At 51.9% G+C, this 21,232-nt stretch overlaps 1 protein-coding gene across 2 annotated transcripts; it reads right to left on the minus strand.

The window, feature by feature from the left end:
* Window positions 1-130: 130 nt before the first annotated feature.
* On the minus strand, window positions 131-21,193 carry IPO13 (importin 13). 2 transcript variants are annotated; one of them, XM_003812825.5, is made up of 20 exons: window positions 20,204-21,193; window positions 17,734-18,470; window positions 11,432-11,572; window positions 11,191-11,332; window positions 10,916-11,082; window positions 10,577-10,697; window positions 10,343-10,490; window positions 9,734-9,915; window positions 9,624-9,650; window positions 9,297-9,431; window positions 9,003-9,146; window positions 7,563-7,643; window positions 6,879-7,016; window positions 6,630-6,726; window positions 3,567-3,619; window positions 1,247-1,313; window positions 1,106-1,164; window positions 869-958; window positions 392-573; window positions 131-302 (listed from the first exon to the last, which is right to left on the minus strand). In XM_003812825.5, exons 1-20 carry the CDS (start codon window positions 20,285-20,287, stop codon window positions 206-208), a joined length of 2,892 nt encoding a protein of 963 aa, XP_003812873.1. In that variant the 5' UTR covers window positions 20,288-21,193; the 3' UTR covers window positions 131-205. The 2 variants fall into 2 exon arrangements, 1 of the variants encoding a protein (XP_003812873.1); XR_008620160.2 differs by lacking the exons at window positions 131-302; window positions 392-573; window positions 3,567-3,619 and having other exon boundaries at window positions 879-958; window positions 20,204-21,116.
* Window positions 21,194-21,232: the final 39 nt, after the last annotated feature.

Below are 21,232 nucleotides of genomic sequence, written 5' to 3' on the forward strand. Positions count from 1 at the left end.
GGGAGCTAGAGGATGTTCCCACCATTCCCTCCCAAGGCCTGGGTCCAAGCATCCTCCCATCCTTCCCCCAGGCCTTCTGGACCCAGGCTTTCAGTTAGGTGGTGGTGACAGCAGAAAGGAGGCAGAGACAGCAGTGAGGGTCCAGGTTTACTCTTTGGGAATAGGGAAGGATGAAGAGAAGGGGTGGATGGGATGGGGGCACCCCTCAGTAGTCAGCTGTGTAATCTGTGCCATGGAGACCCCGGCACAGCAGTGTGAACTCCTTCACCATCTCCTTCACCCGCCTCTTGTTCACTCGCTCGCTGAAGGAGAAAAGGGAGAGCAGGTTAGCACCAGCCACCACCACTGCCCCCTCTCTGCCTGACCCCAGGCCCACCCCAGCTCTGCTCACCGAAGGATCTGCTGGCTGAAGGTATCCTTCTGTTCAGGGCTGAGGCGGGCAGAGGGGAAACCAGGTGGCTGCAGGGCCTCCTTGATCCACATGCTCAGGAGGCTGAAGCAGTGCTTGTTCAGGGCGAACAGGATATCGGCAAAGCAGTCCATGAGGCTGCGGGAGGCCTGGCCCCCAATGGCCTGAGGGAGAGGGGTTCTCAGCACACCAGGGTATTGCCCCTTCTGCCCCTTCTGCAGCAAGAATGCCTAACTGCCCTCTGGACAGTTCCTAAGCCAAACTGCACATCACAGTGAGCGCTGCTTTTTGAGAGCCAGCTGATCCCCACAGCAATCCTAACAACTTTCAGGCATTTAATTGAAGAAGAAACAGAATCTGAGAGCTTAGGGGACCAAAGGCTCAAGCCTCCCAGAAGGCCAGCTGCCTCAGCAGTGAGGGGCCCTCACCCCCATCAAACCCCCCTTTGCTCCGTCTCACCTCCAGCACTGCTATGAGCAGCATACGACCGTCTTCCTGTACCACCTTTCCCACAGACTCCACTTCCCCACACCGAGGCAGCAGCTCTGTCTGCAGAGGATGGAGAGGCCCATCAGCCCAGCTCCTTCCCAGCTCTCCCTGAGGACAAGACCTGTACACCCCAGCCCTACTGTCTGAAGTCCTGGGCAGGGCAGGGCACTGGGGTGGCAGTGGGTCAGGGTTCAGCATGGGACTCACAAAGAAGCCACAGGAGGCCTTGACAGTAGGTGCCTCAGGGAACTTGAGGGCCAGCACAGCTGTGGGAAAGGCAGAGGCAGATCAGTTTAACGATCCTTCTAGGGGAGCCCCAGGCCCACCTGTCCATCTCGCCCCACTTACCACACTGGAACACAGCTTTGACATCCAATCGTTCACACAGGAATAAATCTGGCTTCCGCTTCAGAGCCTGCAGGAGGTGGAGCTGGTAAGCCCAGCCCCAGCCAGCTCCAAGGACCATCCCCCCCACTCACCTGCCACCCCAGCCCCCAACTTCACACCTCACAGGTAGAGGCTGCCAAAACCAGCTACCCAGCCATCTCTGGGGGACCCGGACCACCTCAGAGTTCAGTAGGTCAGGTGAGGACAGCTCAAGGGATGCTATGTACATGTATGTGTACATGAACACGCAGGTGTACGTGACAGAGGTTGGGGGTGGGGATCATAATGCAGAAAGTTTGGGTTCCAGACACCTTTCCCTCCCCCTCCATCAGGGCCAGATGTCTCGCAGGCTCTAGGTTGCCAGCAGTGACTTCATGTTGATTCACAGAGGGAGTTAAGCACCCCCAGTTTGTGAACAGGGTAGCAGGAAGAAGAGATGGCAGCCAGACAGGGAGCCCTCAGCCCAACAGCCCTCCTCCCATGTCCCTCCTGTATTCCTGAGGCACCCTCCAGCTCCTGCTCAAGAAGAAGAAAAGTACAGCAGGAGCCTTGGAGCCTCGGCCCCATCTTTCACCCAGGGTACCCTGTGTCCAGGCCCTCTTCGGCCATACACACACCAAGGAGCCAGTGCTGCTATGGGTGAGGGGGAAAAGATGAAGTGAAGGGGGCAGATGGCCTGCCCCGAGTGGTATCAGGACATGACTGGCACATCCTCAGGTCACAGGAGATGCTCTGCACAGCTCCAGCCATCCTCAAACACTGCTGCTCCCCAGCAATGCCCCCAGTGCATACCACATAGACCTCTACCCTCCAGCCCCTCACATCCCCTCTACCCCCCATGTTTACTCATGTGCAAACACCCCCACATGCACCATCACTTGAAATGCCCTCCTTACACACTTCTCTCACACCCCTAACATACACACACTCTCCCCATCTGGAACACACCCTCATTACACAGTCATACACCAAACACCTGCACATCCCCAAACCATGTCCACACACCTACACCCTCAGCCTTCCCACAGTCCCCCTGTGCACTCTCCCAACATAACCATCCACAAATACACATTCAGACACCCTCCGCATCAAAGATACACCTTTGAAAAGACCCACACACATATCCATCCAGGCCCAGAACACTCCCTATTCTTCCCTCCTCCCACCCTACCCATCCCCCAGAAACTAGACTTGTAAGTTCCAGGAGAGCAAGAACTGTGCCTGGTTTTGCTCACTATCATATCCTCAGTACCTAGCAAAGTACAGCATGTATCACACACTCAATAAATATCTGTGGAATGATTAAGCAAAGAAACACTCCATTTACCCCAATTCACAGGTTAGGGGGTCTGCGTGCTAGGATCCCCTAACACACAGAAGCCCCCATCACACTAACTTCATACCCCCACAGCCCAACATGCATCTCCAAACCATACTCTGATACAGACATACCAATGCCACAACATACACTCCTATCCTCCATAATATACACTCCGACAACCCAACACACACACCTCCAACACACGTCCACGCTCTAAATCCATCAAGGCCTAACACATCAACAAACAACACAAAACACACAACACATCAACATACAGCACATATCAAGGCACACATTCATCTCAGCACCCAACACAATTCACATACTACTTACAGGTGATTTCTGTTCCCTTCCCAAACCAAACTCAAAACATACAAAATAAGGTCTCACACACTGAAACACATACAAAATGCAAACACATCCTAGCATGGAGCCTGCACTCCACCTCCTAGCAGCAGCTCAACCTCTCCAACAGCCCAATCCTGGGCTCCACCGCGCACATTCCTCTTCAGCCCCTCGCTTTGGAGCTGCTCCCAGCCTACCTCTCAGGAGCAGGCTGGGGGCACTGAGGCAGGCAGTTCCCGGCAGGAGCACGGGGACAGTGAACCCCAGACCCTTCAACTCCAGCCCTACCCGTGAACTTCTTGGGCAACAAGAAGCTGCTGGGCGCAGTCACCACCCCCTCCCTTTCCCATTCCCCACCCGATGCCAGCCCAGCTCCCTCCGTTTGGGATCAGCCTCTCCCTGGTCTTTGTAGAAGACTGAGCTAGTGAGGCATAGGGGCACTAAAGGAGGATGTTGGGTTGTCAACTTCCACGGAAACAGATGAAGAAACTCTATTCAACTGAACAGAAAAAAAATTTGTCAACAGAAAGCTAAAAATAGGCTTAAATTGAATTTCAACATAAGAGAAAGAGAAAGAGAGAGAACAGAACGTGAATGAATAAAACTAAAACACACCTGTGCCAGGAGTTGCATAAATGAATCAACAATATCAGGATGATCCCTGGGCCCTAAAATATAATAAAGATGGAACTTAAGAAAAAATTATACAAACAGCAACTCAACCTCATATAGTTATGTGGGACTGAGAGCCTGCAGGGAGACAGCATGGGGGCACATGAGCAGCAGGAAGCAAGATAAAGAAACAAAACATACAAAAACCATGAACTGGGAGAAGCCCAACAGAAAGAGACGGCAAAGTGAAGGACGGGCCTGCCCCAGCTCCCTCCAAGGGGCCTTCCGCCTACTCCCCACTCCTCCTCAGGCCATCCCCTCATGTTCCCTTGGTACTTGAGCAATTCTGGACTCCATATAGCTGAAGAAACGGCCACCACGCTTACTGTGGCCTCTGGCAGGTTGGGGTAGCCCTACACTGCTCCTAGCACATACCTCCCATCAGCCAGTCATTGAAGAGGAAAGCTGGGATGGCGGTGTGGGGGTGGGGGGGTCAGTCCTTGGTATCTCCTTTTGAGGTTTATCTGAGGGCCCTAGAAAGGCCAGGGCATCAGAGCCTGAGTAAGTGCCACCTCACTTCAATGGCCTTAGGGCTCTTGGTCTGGCAAAAGAAAATAATCTATTCAGTCCACTTAAACCACAGGACTCTTGCTTAGGTAGGGCAGTGCCCAGCATGCTCTGGAGATGGCCTGGCAAGTCACTGGCAGGGCCCAGAGGAGGAAACAGCATCATAAGGCCAAAAATAAGAGCCCCACCCCAGCAAAGCTCCTCCACATGGACATGGACTCTGCAGAGAGCCAAGCTCAGGGCTGAGGACTAGTTCCCATCATCTGGACATGCCAAGAAACAGGGAAACAAGAAACATGTCATCCTATGGTCCAGTGGGAAGGCAGAGCCCGAGGAAGGAATGGCTAAGATTGGGATGGCATAACAGGTATGGGAGCCATCCTGTCCAGCGAGACAACCAACAAGCCCAACGTATATGATGTTGGACACTGCTGCCTCCAGTTCTGATCATTCCTGAGGCAAGAATATGGCATGCACCTGGAGCTCCTACCCAGGCTTCTCCACTCTCAGGAGGATGTGGTACAAAACCATCTGCCTAAGACACCACTAAGTAGCTGTGTGATCTTGCGCAAGCCACAAATGCTCAGTTTCCCCATCTGTAAAGCAGACAATCTCTGCCCTGCTTCCTTCTCTAGGCTATGAAGAGTCACCAATAAATAAAGTCTGTCCCTTTGGTATCTGAACCCTGAGTTATTTAAGTCCTAGAAAGTGAGGCCCAATGTGCACCATGCAGGTTTGATATTCAGCAGCCACCCTGCTAGAGGTGGGCCAGAAAATGAGAAGGAAAGGTTCCAAGGGCAGGGAGCCCTCCCCCTCCTTTATTTAACAGTGTCTGTGGCCTGCTGTATTCTGGCCTCATTCTGGGCACTGGGGATGCAGAGAGAAGAAACTCAACCCTACCCTTGAGGGGCTTAAGTCTAGTAAGAGAGACAGACATGAAAGCTGATTATTGTGTGTGATCAGTGCTGTGTCAGCAGTGTGTATGGGATGCAGTTTCAGTACAGTTAGAAGCACCCAATTCTGCCTCAGAGAGAAATTACTCTGAGAAGTGATGCAGTCTTCCTCCTTTCTAAGGCATGAAGGAGTGAGAGTTCACTCAGTAAAGGGCATAGGACATTCCAGTCAGAGGAGCAAGGCACAGGGATCAAATGGGACACGGTAAGGAAGAGGCAGTGTGGCTGAAATGTTGGAGTCATGAGGACATTGGCAGGAGAGGACATTAGAGGCATGCCAGAGCCTTGTCATGTGGGTGGGAATGGAACAATAAGCTGAGGGCAATGGGAACAATGAAAGGGTTTTAAGCCCGGGATGACAAATGCTCAGATTTGTGTTTTTATGAAGATTATAGCTGCAGTGTGCAGAACAGATTGGAGAGAAGGGGAGATGCCAAGAAAACCCACTAGAAGGTTGCTGATAATCCAGGTGAGACCCTAAACTGAGGCAGTGGCCACAGAGGTGGGTAGAAGTGGACCAACCGAGAGAGAATCAGGAGTCAGGATCAATGGGGCTTGTCCCAGATTGGGTACAGGGAGTTGGGAGAGGTGGAGTTGAGGATGACCACACCAGGTTTCTGGTTCAGTTTTCTCCCCAGTTTGGACCTACTCCATGGCCCACAGAAACAGAGGCCAGGATCATGAGACCAGGCACTGAGGATATGAGCTGCGAGTACTCTGGGCACCAACCGAGACCCCTGGTGAGCCTCAAACCTGTGACCATGAATCCAGGCAAGGCTCATGAGGCTAGCTGAGCAGTGCTGTTTTTTTGTTTTTGTTTCTCCAAACTGGAAGCCTGGATTAGACAACACGAGAAGCCTGAATGAAGCCCCTGCTGCCAACTCTCTCAGGCAAAGGGCCACAGTGAATAGAGGGCTAGGACCACAGCCAAAGGTACTTGACTTCTGGCCTAGAAAGTACTAAGCCTTGATGCAGGGAAAGGAACCAACAGTCTCTGAGTACTTCACTGTGCAAAAGCCCCTGAGCCAAGGGCCCAGAAGATGTGACTTTAATACCTGTAAACAATCATTTCAAGTATATGTTATCTCCGTTTCACAGATATGGAAATGAAGGCCCAGCAAAGGTAAGTGACTTGCCCAAGGACACACAACTAGTTGGTGGTGATGAACTTAGAATCTAGGTCTAGCTGACTTCAAAAGCCCGTGCTCTTTCCACTTTTCATTATATCCCAAAGTAAAGGAGCCAGCCTAGTGCCCCAAGCCCCTCAGAGCCTCTGCCCACCTCCCACCCCCACCTCCTTCTTCCATATCCAGACTGGCCCTGAGCCCAGCAGGCCAGCAGAAGACATCATTCACCCTCTTATCCACTTCAACCTAAAGTTTCAACTATTTATAAGGTGTTGTGCTTGATCTCACAGGTTTCCCATCAAGTCCCACGTGTGATTCAGGGGACAGAGAAGAACAGAGTGGGCAGCTTTGGCTCCCCATTTGGGGAAGCAGAGGCAGTGGCAGTGGCAGCAGCAGCAGAGACCCTGGTCAGGACCTACCTTGCTGGAAGAGAGTGAGTGTGACGGAGGTGACGAGCAGGAAGAGGGCCTCAATTGGGGGAAAGTGGGCAGGCTCATGAGCAAAGATGTGGACCAGCTACAAGAAAGCAGGGAATGCTGGTCAGCTGAGACCCAGTCTCACCAGGACATGGCAATATCCCTGGAATGCAAGTGGGGACCCCAGCCACGGCAGCCATCTGACCCACCCCCACCCAGGGTCAGGATCTCTGCCCCAACCAGAAGGCCCACCTGTCGAGTGAGGTCAAGAGCAGAGGCCTGGGGGATGGTGCTGTACATCCGACCCAGCATCTCACACAGCTGAGGCACCATGGGGGCAAAGTCATCCAGCAGCGTCTTAACAGACTTCTCAAAGATAGCGCACACCGCCTTGGGAAGAAAGCAAAGGGGCCCTGGTCAGCAGGTCATGACTGGCTGGAACAGCGCTGAAGCCCTGCACAGAGGGGGCCTACGATTGGGCCCTTACCTATAAGCCTTGCCTGGCCCTGCAAACCAGGGAAGGTAAGCAAGTCTGACCCTCACCCTGAAAGGCAGGGGGCAAAGGCCCTTCACTGAGGGGCACAGGATGTAACTGTGGAACTTAACTCCTGCGACTTACATCTCTAACATTTCCTCTCAGGGAGCAGCAACAGCAACAAAAACCTGAATTGAAAAGGGACCAAAGGCAGGTCTTTGGTGCTAAAATAGATGCCTGACTGTCACTCGACCCTAATATTAGAGTCCTTACGTTAAGCACTTCTCATGATATTGGGGAGTTCTAAATGTCTTCCCAAGAGATTCTTTATCTCTATGGGGCAGGATTCACCTCCCTTGTTTTCTCCAAACCATTGTAAGCTGAAGTGTGGCAGTAACATCTTACCCTGCTACACCTCTGAGCAGTCACTATGGGAGCGGAGGGCAAGGGTCAGGGCTCACCTCCACAACCTGGGCATCATTCAACCATTTGCTCAGCACCTTCTGGATAAGCTGGAAGACCTGCTGCAGCACCACCACCACCTGAAGGCACAGGAAGAAGTGAGGCGCTTCTGCTATCCATCACTGTGACCCACTTGAGGAGGACTTGGTGGCAGGGAGGAGGGGAGCAGTTCAGACCTATTACCCCAGAACACACATTGAGGACCCAGGGCATGGGACCCCTGGGGGAAGAAGTGGTTTGCTGAACTCTCTCATGAATGAAAAAGGAGTATATCCTGAATTCTAGGGATCATCTCAAAGGAAGCCTCAAACTGCAAAGCAGAGATATCACAAGTGCTTCATAAGGTTACAAAAACTTTGTAAACTTAAAAAAAAATCTCTCCCTATCTCTGCTCTGTAAAACCAAGGCTATGGGCTAGCCTCTGAAGAAGTGGAGATGCTATCTCCTCCAAATAGGCTTGAGGTAGGGAGCCCCAAGGAATGCACAGATGCAGGCTTAAGCTGCTCTTCCAGCTTATGGAGGAGCAGAGAGCAGACTGAGGTCCTGGGAGGTGAGGAAAGGCAGGATGATGACTACCATGTAAAGAAGCAGCTCTGTGGGATGACAGTGGCCCAGGGGTGGTCTAAAGCCAAGAGGCTAACTGAAACTGGGTTGGGGAGTTAAGCAGAGAGGCCAGGATGCCTATGGCTTCCTTTTCTCCTGGAGAAATCTGGGAGGGAGTTCTGGGAACAACGACTAAAGCAGTCCCTTATATTTGTAAAGAACTTTACAATATGCAAACTACCTTCACTTAAGACCACATCTACTATCCAGCACAGTTCTATGAATTGAGTAAGCCAGACATTTCAATGTTCATAGTTTTTAATGGGAAGCTGAGGCTTGCCCCAGATCAAGCAGCTTGTAAGTGGTCACCCCAAAACCTATGCCCAAGCTTACCACAGGACTTATCACATTGCTTTGTGACAATTTGAGCAACCTGAATTTCCTCTACACTGGGAGCAACTTGAAGGCCAGAACTATTACATGCAGAGGAGGTAATGAGCATCCTTAGTGCCCACAGGGGACAGTAAATGTTGAAGTAGAAGGCCCTACAGAGCTAGGGGTTGAACAGGGGCCCATAACATCACTTAAGGGTTGAAGGATATAACGTCAATGTCCCTCATGGGGCTGAGGAATCTCAATGACATCACCCTAATTGGGCTGGGGACAAGGACAACATCACACACAGAGTTGAGTGAGATAATGACATTGCTACCTACAGAGTGAGGCAATTATAGGTCATTCATGGAGTCAGAGGACCAAATATATCACGCCCACGGGGCAGGGAGAACAATGACAACATTACCCACAGAATTGAAGAGTGACAATGACATTCCCACAGGTGGGGGTTGGGGGGATGGCAAAGACAAATGTCTTTGCCGTGGGCAAATGTCACCCACGGGGTTGGGTCCCTGTGGCACTGGCAGCTTCCGAAGCTCAGGGCCTTCATGATCATCCTCATGATGACTGATGTCCAGTGTGGTGAAGAGGTTGGAGAGAAGCCCCAAGATGTGAACAATGGCCAGCTTGTTGGAGGGATTGGGCTGCAGGGAGAAGCAAACCAAGCTCCAGATCTCCCAGCCCCAGTTTGGTCCCCAGATCACTGAGCCTCAGCTCTGAGGGCCAGCTCCAACCTCACCCCTCATCAGCCACAGCATCTCAGTACCGCTCCCTGGCCCCCAGAGCTCACTCACTATCTCCTCTGCCAGCTTCTCCAGTTGCTGGATATAGGGTGAGATAAGCGAGTGCAGGTTCTTAAGGATCTCCTCCACTTGAAGAGCTGACAGCAGGAAGCCCAGCGCCTGCATCAGCCACATGCACTGGCTTGTCTGTGGGGCAGAACATGGATGGTCAGTCCTGGCCACATCTAGTTGTGGGGTAGGAAGGAAAATGAGCCTCTTGGGAGAAGAAAAACAGAGAATAAGGGATAAGAGGAAGGGGAAGGCCAAAAAACAGGATTTCAGGGATAAGTGATTCCCACAAGACCTCCAAGGAGACCCCTAGAAACTTTTGAGCCGCACCTTGTGGATCTGTTTCATCAGCACATCCTAGGGGGAGAAAGAAGGAATGTAGCATCAGCACAGTGCAGAGTGTGCTCTGAGGCCCAGCACCATCCAGGGCCCCTGCATACCTGGGACACAGCCACAATGTTGGCAGCATAGGGAGGCAGGTCATACTTGCACTCTCGGCAGATCTTCTTGAGGGTGGACACAGAAGAGACAGACAGCTCAGGATTGCCTAGGGCATGCAGTACCAGGGGCAGAACACTGTTGATCATGACGGGGTGGTCAGCCAGCCATTCAGACAGAGCTCCTGGAGGAAGGAGGGAGACAGGAGGATCTTTGAGGCAGGCCAGGCTGGCTTTGTACCATGTCTCTGAGGCAAGCAGAGTTCCTGGCAGGGTCAAGTTGCAGCCCCAGCACAGAGTACTGCCCCATTCAGAGGACATATGCATGTGCATGCTCAAACATGAGCCTTACAGCTGAGAAGCAGGAAGGGGTTACTCAACAGAGGCCCAGTACTGCTGTTTCACTGACGGTAAACTAGCCTCACTGAATTGCAGCTCAGTGTGCCATCAGATGGACCCCCTAGACCTGCCAGGACAGTCAGTTTGTTACAACACTGATTGTGTGTAGGCATGTGGTTCTCCCATTCTGGATAGGATCCAGCATGCTGGCTGTGGCCAGGGTTGGGTGCTGTGGCTCTGGGAATATGGTCATGGGTGTGTGCCAGGTCTCACCAATGGTGAACATGACAGTGTCTGCCAGCTGCACGTTGCTGATGCTGATCCGTGGGATGAGGCCAATGAGCCCAGGCACCACATCAGAATAGTTGACGTCAATGGTCTCTGCGATGGATTGGAAGCCGTAGAGGAGGGCCTCTGTGTGCTGGGGAAAGAGGGTGCCACTGGCTTGGATGAGGAGGAGGGTGTGACAGGTCTGGGAAGGCTGAGGGAATCAGGCTTGGGAGGTACCTGCCAGGAGTAGGGCTCCTCTGAGCTGGTGAGCAAACGACCCAGCTTGTCATAGAGGTTGCTGAGCAGCTCGGCCCCCAACATCTCATAGACATACATGAGCGTGTCTGAGATGTCCACCCTGAGAAGCAGATGAAGGCCTTTTATACTGCCTGGATCCTGACCCTGGATCCTGCCCCCAAGCCCAGGAGCCTACCCCAGTACCCCCACAACTCTGCAACAATACCTAGAAAACAGAAAGGAGCACCAAAATTCAGAAAGCCTGGCCTTGGGCCCCTTCCCTCATTGCCTTCATTATTTCTGGACTCCATTTTAGAGGAGTTGGCCTGCTACCATCACCTGTAAATTCGGAACTGCTCCTTCTCGTCTGAGGACCAGAATCCATATTCCTCATCAGAAGGGAACTGGGCCTTGTGCAGAAGCACATCCACCAGCTGGAAGTAGACTGGCCGGTACACCTGCTGGTATACAGCCTGCTTCTCTGCCTCAAAGGATAGAATATCATCCTGAGAGAGCCAGGGAAGAGAATTAGCCACCTCACCAGCAGTCATAGAAGCCCATGATCCACCTTCTTCCACCACAGCCCAGTCCTACTGGAGGTCACACAGACACACCTGCAGTGTGTACCAGAAGGTGAGGGTTAGGGAGCTGGTGGTCTCATTGACAGGATAGTGGCCAGGGATGCCTGTGCAGAACATAATCATGTTGACGAGTGCCAGGAAACTCTGCCAGTGCTCTACTTGGTCCAGCAAGGCCCTGGGGAGAGAGTCAGGTCATTCTACCTTTCCAGGGACTTCCAGAACCCCATTTCTTAGAGGGCCCTACTATCCCACCCCAAGCTGCTCCACCCTTTACCGGGAGTGGTTCTCGCCCAGGGCCACAGCGATGCGACAGATGCCATGGGAGGTCTCCATGTCCCCATTCTGCACTGCCTGCCGCAGTTGTTCCTGCAGACCCAGCACCAGCGGGATGAGTTTCAGGAGTGTGTTCACGTACCTAGAGGCATGAGGTGAGAAAATCCATCAGAGCTCTCTGCTCAACCCCACACTGGCTTTAAGAGAAAGGCATAATCTCCTTGTCTTCCATCAAAGCTCCCCTCCCCTTATCAAATCCTAAGCAAAAAAAGGGTCAGGGTCTACATGGCAGATTTGATGTTCCCAATGTTGGGAAGAACCTTAGGTCAGGGACCCCCAGAAGAACTCTGAGAAGGACGTATGAGAAGGTCAGCATTATGGGTTGAATTGTGTTCTCCAGTTGGACTGAGAGCTGATTCCGGAATGGGTTAAGATTTTTTTTTTTTTTTTGAGATGGGGTTTTGCTGTGTTACCCAGGCTGGTCTCGAACTCCTGAGCTCAAGAGACTCAGCCTCCTGCTCAGCCTCCAGAGTAGCTGGGATTACAGGTGGAGCCACCACATCCAGCTAGGTTACAACTTTTGGGGAGGTTGAGATGAAGTGAATATATTTTGCATGTGGGGATAACATGAAGTTTGGGGCACCAGAGGGCAGACTGTCATGGGTCAAGTTATGTCCCCACAAAAAGATACATTTTTTGATAAATCTTAATCCCCAGTACCTCAAAATGTGATCTTATTTGGAAATAAGATAATTGCAGATGAGGTTATACTGGAGTAGGATGGACCTGAACTCCAATATGACTGGTGTCCTTATAAGAAGACATCTATGTGAAGACAGAGACATACAGGGAGAATGCCACGTGAGGATGAAAGTAGAGAGTGGAGTGATCCAGCTGGAAGCCAGGGAACACTGAAGACCGCCAGCAAACCACAGAGCTAGGAAGAGGCAAGGACGGAGTCTCCTACAGGTTTCAGAGGGAGCACAGCCTTGCCAACACCTTGACTTCAGACTTCTATCCTTCACAATTGTGAGACAGTTAATTTCTGTTTGGCTTTAAAGCCACCTAGTTTGTGGTACTATGTTATGGTAGCCCTAGGAAACTAATATAGTCTGTCAGGGGTGATTGAACAAGAGTGGGATACAGAAGAGTAAACACAGGCTCATAAGCCCTGGTTTAAAAAAAAAAAAAAAAGACTTTGGAAGGCAGTAACAGCTCATGAGAGCATCAGTCCCTGCCATCCGCTCCACCCTCTACCACCAAATCCCAACTCTTGAGGAGTGTGGTGGCAGCAGGGAGGAAGAGAAGTAGACAATGAACTCAGAGAGAGCTAAGAGGCAAAACAGACAGGACTTGATGACTGACTGGATATGAGGAAGGAGAAGAATAAAGACACCTCTCAGGTCACTGGCTAAACAACTAAGTAGATGGTGGAGCTATTTACTGAGACCTGTGGGGTGAGTAGCGGGGAACAGTAACACCTTTAATGGGAGGTGGAAGGTGATAAGCTCAGTCTTAGACAAGTTGATTCAGAGACACCTGATAGGTTATGCAGGCAGAAGCATCTAGAAAGAGTTGGATATAAAAGCCTGAAGCCCAGCATAGAGGTTAGAGCAAAAGCCATAGATTTGAGAGTCATCAGCTAACAGCTGGTAATTGAAGTTATGGGAATAGATGAGAATTGCCCAAGGAGAAAGCATTGAATGAGAAAAAAATAAGAGGGTCCAGATCAGAGCCCTGCAACACAATGATCTCTAAAGGAGAAGGACAGACAGCCCAGTATACAAAGGGGACTGAGAGAAGCCTGGCTCAGCCCACTGGATCCCTCTCCAGCACCTTGGTCTGTGGAGATGAGACTAAGCAGAGGAAGCCACACTCTAACAGCAGGGATCAGATGCTTGGGACCCCTCTGTTGTCAATCATAGTGTCACCATAGCAATCGATGTTAGGGAGTTGGGGACTGAGGATCCCAGAGGGAGTTCTATCTGGACTTGCCCCAAGCAGGTTGCTAGGCAGTAGCCTCATATCCTTGGTGGGAGGATGAGAAGGACAAAAAGAGGCAACCAGCCTAGGGACATCGGCCTCCTTCTCCACATCCCCATTCTGGTAGGAAAAGTCACCCATGCCAGGATATCCCCAGCCCAGAGACAGCCCCAGGGGGTGCTGCCTGGAGACAGCCGGGATAGCTTCAGTCTCCTGACCCTGACACGGGCTGCACCACCAGACAATGGGCATTTTCAGGCCAGACTCTGGCACAAAGAGAAGGGGCAGGGCCAAGGCTATGGCCCACAAGCTCCTCAGCAGCTGAGATGGGTGCAGGAGGTAGCGCTCTACTCCCATAGCTCCTCACTGTATTCTAAGACTCCTTCCTCCACCTGCCAAAGTTCACGCAGATGGCAGGGTACTCGGCAAAGGTTCTTCATTTATCTCATCTGAGCCTCATAATAGGACAAATCAAGGATAATACAGCCTCAAAGAGCTCAGAGTATCATATCACTCAAGGTCATACAACAACTTAGAAGCAGAATCCAGGTGGAAACTGCCCCTTAAACTGCTACAGGTCTGCTTTTCTTTCAGGGCCCAACCAGAATTTCCCCAAAGGATTTATGTACGTCTCAGCCCATATCTCCAGTCCTAACTGATGGGAGCCCCCAACAGCCTGCCTAATTCACTTTCCCTCCATCCCCAACTCCCAAGGACAAGCTTTTCCAGCATTAAAAACATAGTTCAGGAAAAAAAAAATACATTTCAAAGGAGAGAGCCAGGAAGCAGCAGCAGCTGTGGAGGGGCAGGAAAAGGGTGACTTGAGTGCAAGCTCAGCCAAGGGGAGGGCCAATGTCAGGACACCTGGGGAAGGCGTGCCTGGATGACCCAGGAGTCAAAGTCACTGAAGGTGACTTTCACAAGCCAAAGCTGGGAAATTAGACTGGGGAGAGCAAGGGCCAGGCTCGGATTCTGGGCTGGATGCAGCTCACCCATGGGAAGAAGTTCTTGCATAAATTTCCTACCACCTGAGCACCTGTGTCTGCGACCTGTGAGTGGACAGAAGAACAAGTCTGAGGTCCCAGAGGTTTCTAGGTTTGGGGGAAGGAGACAGGGAGGATGTCTTTACGACCACAGCTGAGGCTGGGTTCAAGAGGCCTGGCTCCAATCGGTCAGTTCAAGTAGCCGAGGCAGGGCTGCTGGGACTCCTCTGCTGCTGCTCACACGGAGCTCAGCCCAGACCTGCAATTAGAGCTTTGCTTCAGGAGCAGAGCTGAGAAAATGGGGAGAGTTGCTAAGCAACCAAGGGGCTGCAGCCAATGGGCGCCAAGGAGGCTGTGGGTTACCTCACTGGCTCCTTGCTCGCTCATTCGTTCAGAGAAGGGGCATCAATTACCTGCCAAAGCCCTTGAGACTGGCTGGGTGGGTAAACTTGGGTGTATCCAAGGACACCTCACATCACCCACACACTTGCCCTGATCTGTTTCCCTTAGTCACCAACTGTCGGAGCCCACCCAGCACTTGAGCTTCAGGCTGCCAAGAGATCTGGGACTAGGTATCCACCTTAAGCTGGAAAGCCTGGGAAGCCAGGGGATAAGTATCATAATAACTCCCAACACAATAATGAAACCAAATACTGGCAACTGCCGTTTACAGAGTATATAGGAACCATGCTAAAAGCTTCACATTCTCTTATTTAATCCTCATACCGAAACAATCTTTTATTTTTTAAAATCAACCCAATATTTTATTTAAAGTTTCAAAAGGCAGTGATTAAGCACATTATCTATGTGTGTGTGTGTGTATCATATACATATAAATATACATATGTATACACACATATATATATATATAGGAAACCAACTCCTTTTCAAATTTAGCCACTGAACAACTAGGCCCACTTTCTATTGCATGATTCCAGTTCTACTTCTTATGACCAGTACTAAAAGTCAACAGCCTTAATCCATTTAATAGTAACTATGTTTCTCTTTTAAAAAATCAACAGTTGGCCAGGCATGGTGGCTCATACCTGTAATCCCAGCACTTTGGGAGGCGGAGGCAGATGGATCACCTGAGGTTAGGAGTTCAAGACCAGCCTGACCAACATGGCAAAACCCCGTTTCTACTAAAAATACAAAAATTAGCTGGGCATGGTGATGCACGCCTGTAATCCCAGCTATTCTGGAGGCTGAGGCAAGAGAATCGCTTGAACCCGGGAGGCGGAGGTTGCAGTGAGCCGAGATTGTGCCACTGCACACCAGCCTGGGTGACAGAGTGAGACTCTGTCTCAAAATAAATAAATAAACAATTACCATTAACTGATCACATAAAGTATAAAGGTAGAACATATACACACAGTTCCCATTTTAAAACATGTAACGTATCAATAACCCAAAGGTACAAATGCATGCTGCTGACCATCCCAACCCTAGCAGAGACCACAAAAGAACTCCCATTACTCAAGGAGTCAAAATATTCTCTACCGAACACCAGGGGCAGGACTTATGCACATTATCCTATTTAAACCTTTTCAACTCTGTGGGGTTGATATGATCATCCCCATTTTATTGATGAGGAAACGGAGCCTTAGGAATGGCTGATCCAAGATTTCAGATCTAATAAGTGAACCATCTGGGATTCAAACTTAGATGTGACTAATGCCAAGGCTTGAGTCATCAGCCACTCTTCCATGAAATCTCTTTCAATGGTTTTCCCTTCCAATTCTGCCAAGGGTCCGAAAGCCCCATCTCTGAAATGTCAGCATCAGGACCTCCAGTCTCACTTCTTCTAATCCAGCTCATACCAAAAGTCTCAGTAGGCCATTTTCTCTGCTTATAATCCTTTAATATCTTTATATCGTCTTCAGGATGAAGATCAAAATCTTAAACTTGGCCAAGGTCCTGCATGATCTGGGCCCAGGTCTCCTATAACTCTGGCCCTTAAATCTTGCTGTCTAATCACATCTAATGATTTACAGATCACCAGACCCTCTGGGCTTTCACCCTTCCCTTGCTTGGGCTGGAATGTCCTCCCCATCCATCACTTCCATCTGGCTAACTCTTACACAGCTGGGTTGTCACTTCCTCTGCGAATCCTTTCACAGCCCTCAGACTCAGTGAAAGCCTCCTCTGGGTTCTTCAAGGCCCCTGCGTTCTCCATCAGAGGATTCATCATGTTGATTGTACTTGCCATTCATGTGTCCACTAGACTGTGAGCTCCTGAGACTGAAGCTAAAGCATTTGTCTCTGTGCTCCCAGAGTTCAGCACAGGGCCCAAAACAGGACATGCTCAATGAACATTTGCCAAACACTTCACTACACTCACTTCTTTAGGGCCCTTGAATATATCATGATGCTGCCCACAAGTCTTTGCACCTGCTGTGGTTCCTACAGCCTAGAACAATCCACCTTCCTCCCCCAATCCCTTCCAGCCCCACCCCTCCCAACTCAGGCAACTCCTACTTTCCTCCATTCACAAAATATCAAATGCTACCATGTGCCAAGCACAATGTGACAAAGTAAAATGACAGAGTCCCTGTCCTCACAGAGGTGAGAGAAATCATGTTATGGGCTAAGAAGGAAAAATACTGGGAGCTCTGAGGTAATATAAGAGAGAAGATCAAACTTAGCATTAAGAATCCATGGAGGACTTCCCTATGGAAATGAAGTTTAAGCTGAGGCAAGGTGTCAAGTACATGTAATGAGCCAGAGGCTGAAAGGAACATGGGACATTCAAGGAATTAAAGAAACTGTGTGAGCGTGTAGAGAGCAAGGAGAGTAGCATGAGATGAGGCCAGTGATGCCATACTGTGCAGCACCATTATGAGTCACATTAAGGATTCTGAGCTTTAACCTAAGAGCATTGAGAAGCCACTGAAAGCTTCTGATCAGAAAGATTAGATCCCCATTTTCAAAAGATCACTGTGGCTGCTGGGACAATGAAGGGTACAAGAGTGAGGACAAGCTCTACAGTAATCTGGGGAGAGAGATGATGACAGCTTGGACTAAGGTGGTAGCAATGGAAATGGAAAAAAATAGATTTGCAATATGGTCAGGAGAACAGCCAGGACTTGGTGACTAGTTGAGAGAAGGAAAAGAGAGTCAAATATTTTAATTGAATAACTGATAATTAGTTGTTTAATGTCTGCCTCCCTGTCTGAACCATGAGGACAGGGACCATGTCTTCTTTGGTTCCTTGCTGTATCTCCAGCATAGGACCAGGTATCAGTACACATTCAATTAATGTTTATTGAACAGATGGATGGATGGATGTGTGGCTGGCCAAAGAGGTTGTCTTCTGGGTGAGTGGGGACTAGCTCACCTCTGGGCATCAGGCTGTGAGATGGCATTCACAATGGCCTCCACACTGCTGTCGAAGAGCTCCGAGTCCTGCAGAGCAGCAAAGGCAGCCTGAATGAGCGCCTCACAGTCCTGCAGCGGCACCTCCAGCTGCACCCAGCTGGAGAAACACTTGAGCACCTTCTGACGCACACAGCTGGGTGAGCTGGGCTGCTGTAGCAGCTGCTCCAGCAGCGGGAAGACAGCCCCACATTCCACCGCCAGGCTGGTCCGCACCAGGCCTTTGCGGTACTGGGGTAGGCGACTGGTCTGGAACTCCTCAGGCAGCACTGTCAGCAGCTCTAACAGGGCTAGGCAGCGGCCCTGCCCATCCACTGGTGAGTCCTCAGCCTGGAAGAGTCGTACCATATCTGCCACAGCACATGGCCAAGCGTCAGGCATCATGCTGAGAGCCAGTGAGGCCAGTGCCACGCACAGCCGAGTCAGTACAATCTTGGAGCCACTGGCAAAGCGGGTGATCTGGGTGAAGAGCTGTGCCTTTAGGCTTTCATACTGGTCAGTGGGGATGTCACTCCAGTAGCGAGAGATCTTGATGTGAAGAGCACTGGCCCCAAAGTACTGGATCTCTGGTACCTTGTCGGGCTGCAGTAGCTGCCAGCTGAAGTGCCAGGCCTGTGGGGAGACCTGGGCCTGCATCAGCCACTTCTGAGCCAGGTTCTTATTCTCAATGTTGGGATCATAGTAGAGCTGGTGCAGCGCCTGCAGGACAGCACAGGACTGAGCAGGTGCTGACCACTCTGGATCCTGCCAGAGCCCAGAACAGAGGCGTGACTTGGTCCTGCAAGGCTGCTCCCTCTCCCTGACTGGGGGGCTGAGCAGGGAGAGCTCAGGGCTCTGCAGTGTTTCCTGGGCCTGGGGTCCTGCTGATATCTTGAGAGCCTGAACCTTGCCCATGCTCTACCATATCCTCTTCTCCTTACAGCAAAACATTATGGGTTCAGAGAGGGAATCTCCACAGGAAAGCAAAAAAAGAGGAGGCTGATCTCCCCAAAGGGGAGGCACTTGAGGGCAAGGCCCAGGTGGAAGGAACAGCTTCACAGGGATGAAGCTAAGTCTGAGAAGGGCATGGAACAGCTTGAGGGGACTTGACCCTCCCAGGCACAGCTGCTCCCATCAACTCCAACAGCTCCTTTCAGCTCCCCCAGGATCATCCCTAGGTCAGTCCAGATGCTGGCACCAAAGCCAGTGTGAAATCAGAGCAGGACTAAGACTTTTGCCAGGCAGCCCTGGGGCAGACATGCTGGAGGAGAGGGTGAGAACACTCCTCAGAGGGCACATGTCCAACCAATTGATCCAGAGAAGCCTTGGCCATAGCTGCAGCCCTGGCAAACACCTAGCTTAGTGCTCTCCACTAGCAGAATCCCCAGGGTCTCAATTCCAACGGGACTTTATGAAGTAAGAAAACAGTGAGATTTATCTCCCAATAGCACATGGAACAGTGCACCACCATGCCAACACTGCCCTGCTCCAAGGGGCGGGAGAGTATGGCCAGGACCCTGACCCCTAAGCAGGCTCCATCCAAGTAAGCTTAGCTCTATTTGTACCCCTGACAGCCAGTTATGGCCATTGGCCCTTGTTTGGCCCCTCAGGGACGCCAAAGCAGGCAGAAGAGATGCATCCTCATTGTTTGTTATGGCAAACGGGGGTTAAGGATAACAAGTGAACATCATTCCCTGCTTTCAAGTAAGGGAGCCCCATCTCCCCATTCATCCCAGGGTGCATGCATTCCTGCATTTCAAGTTGTAGGGAGCAGATACAGAAAAGAACCAAAGAGGCAGTTCAGAAAGATGGGCTGGGCAGTCGGGGAGCCTGGGAGGGCCATGGCAGGGAGCTATGTGGGCAGGCGAGTACGGAGGAGCCCTGTAAGTCTCCCAGCAGGGCCAGGACCCTTGGACTCAGCACAAAACAAAGGGAGACAGCCCCAGGCCTGCCTGCTCAGGACTGGTCTGGCTTCCATCCAATAAAGGAAGGACCCTTCTCCAAAGAGTCGAAACAACCCAGATTGTTTTAGTTCCAGATTATTTTCTGAGCCCTTGGCTCAACAAAACCAGGTCCAGGATGGTTTGGCATCAGTATAATTCCAGGAGACTGAGCTGCAGGTCTCCTGGGTTCCCAGTTTCCTACTGCACTGCTCATGCAGTTCCCATGGAGCTGGAACATAGCCAGTCTGGACGGAAGGCTAAGTCACAGCACCCTGAAGGGACCATCCCAAGACCCTAGAGTATCTATCCACAGGGGACCTGCCTGTAAGGAAAGACAAAAATAGCCCATTAGGGCACTGCAATACTGCCTGCCCAGAAAGAGAGCAAATGCCAGGTGCTCTGGGGGCACCATACCAGCAGGCACCCAGCCCAGGCCTGAGCTCTGCCATCAGTGACAGTCCCCAGAACTTCTGCTCTGTCACTGGAGTGCCCACCCCAGAGCCCTCATACCTTCTCCACGTTCTCCACAGTGAAGTCCAAGGCTGGTGCTGCTCCAGCCCCTGCAGCCCCCGGCTGCTCCTCCCGCCGCTCCATCTTTGCTCCCTCCCTGGCAGGGAGGTGGGCCCTGATCTGTCTCCTGCCCCAGCCCCTTGGCTGCTGGCCCCCTGCTAGACCCCGGCTTGGGTGCCCAGGGAGTGGTGGGGTGAGGGGGGGCCCAGGGCGGGCATGGCTGCCGAGGCCTCCCCACCTCGTTTGGGGGTGGGAGGCTTGCCAGAGACCAAAATTGGTGCTCTTAGGAGACCCAATGAAGGGGACTCCGAGGAGGGAGCCGTCAGTGAGGAGCCCTCAGGCGGGGATCCTAGTGGCAGGTAACAGCTCTGTCCCCAGAATCTGTGTGGAGGGAGTCACAGGGGAGGGAGGCCTGCGGGGGAAACCGAGTCCCTGGCTCTTGAGGGGTCACAGGGTCGATGGCCTGTACCCACAACACCCCCGCCTGGGTGAGCTCTCGGCTGCTATGAAGAGGTCATGGGGCTGGAGGGTCACGGGAGAGAGCCCTTCGTGGTTACGGAGGCGTCCAACGAAGCGCGGAGATGCAGCTCCGCTAGTCTAGGGCGAAGAGTCCGTGGAGTTGAGGGGCTGTGGCAGGTCCCTTCCGTTCGGCCTGGCCCGCGCTGTGCTCAACGCCCGGCTACAGCCCCGCTACAGCCGCTGCCTCCGCCCCAGTGACTGACAAGACAAGCCAGGCCGGCCGGGACGGGGCAGGGACCTCGGCAAGGCGCGGGCTGCCCCGAGCGCCTGTCCCCGGCACCTCCAACTCAGGCCCCCACTCCTGCCAGTTCTGGTTCGGCACGGCCCGGTACAGGCCGGCACGGCCCATCGGAACTGCGCGGAAACTCATTCCGGGTCCTTAGCCCTGTCCTCGCGCCAGCTCGCGCTCCCCTGAGCAGGCGGTGGAGCGGCTCGCCGCCCCAGGCCGCGGCCGAGTCTAGGCCCCGCCGCTGTTCACCCTGGGAAATGTAGTCCGTGTTGCGCCAAGCC

This window comes from Pan paniscus, chromosome 1, assembly GCF_029289425.2.
Source record: "Pan paniscus chromosome 1, NHGRI_mPanPan1-v2.0_pri, whole genome shotgun sequence".
Lineage (NCBI taxonomy): Eukaryota > Metazoa > Chordata > Mammalia > Primates > Hominidae > Pan > Pan paniscus.

Bases quoted from the DNA above. Each gene is read 5' to 3' on its own strand.
- IPO13 (XM_003812825.5), bottom strand. From the start codon at position 20,287: ATGGAGCGGCGGGAGGAGCAGCCGGGGGCTGCAGGGGCTGGAGCAGCA. The intron at 11,333-11,431 runs GTAAAGGGTGGA...CTCTCTCCCCAG, and splicing joins CTGGGCGAGAACCACTCCCG to GGCCTTGCTGGACCAAGTAG. The intron at 959-1,105 runs GTGAGTCCCATG...CATCCTCTGCAG, and splicing joins AGGCCTCCTGTGGCTTCTTT to ACAGAGCTGCTGCCTCGGTG.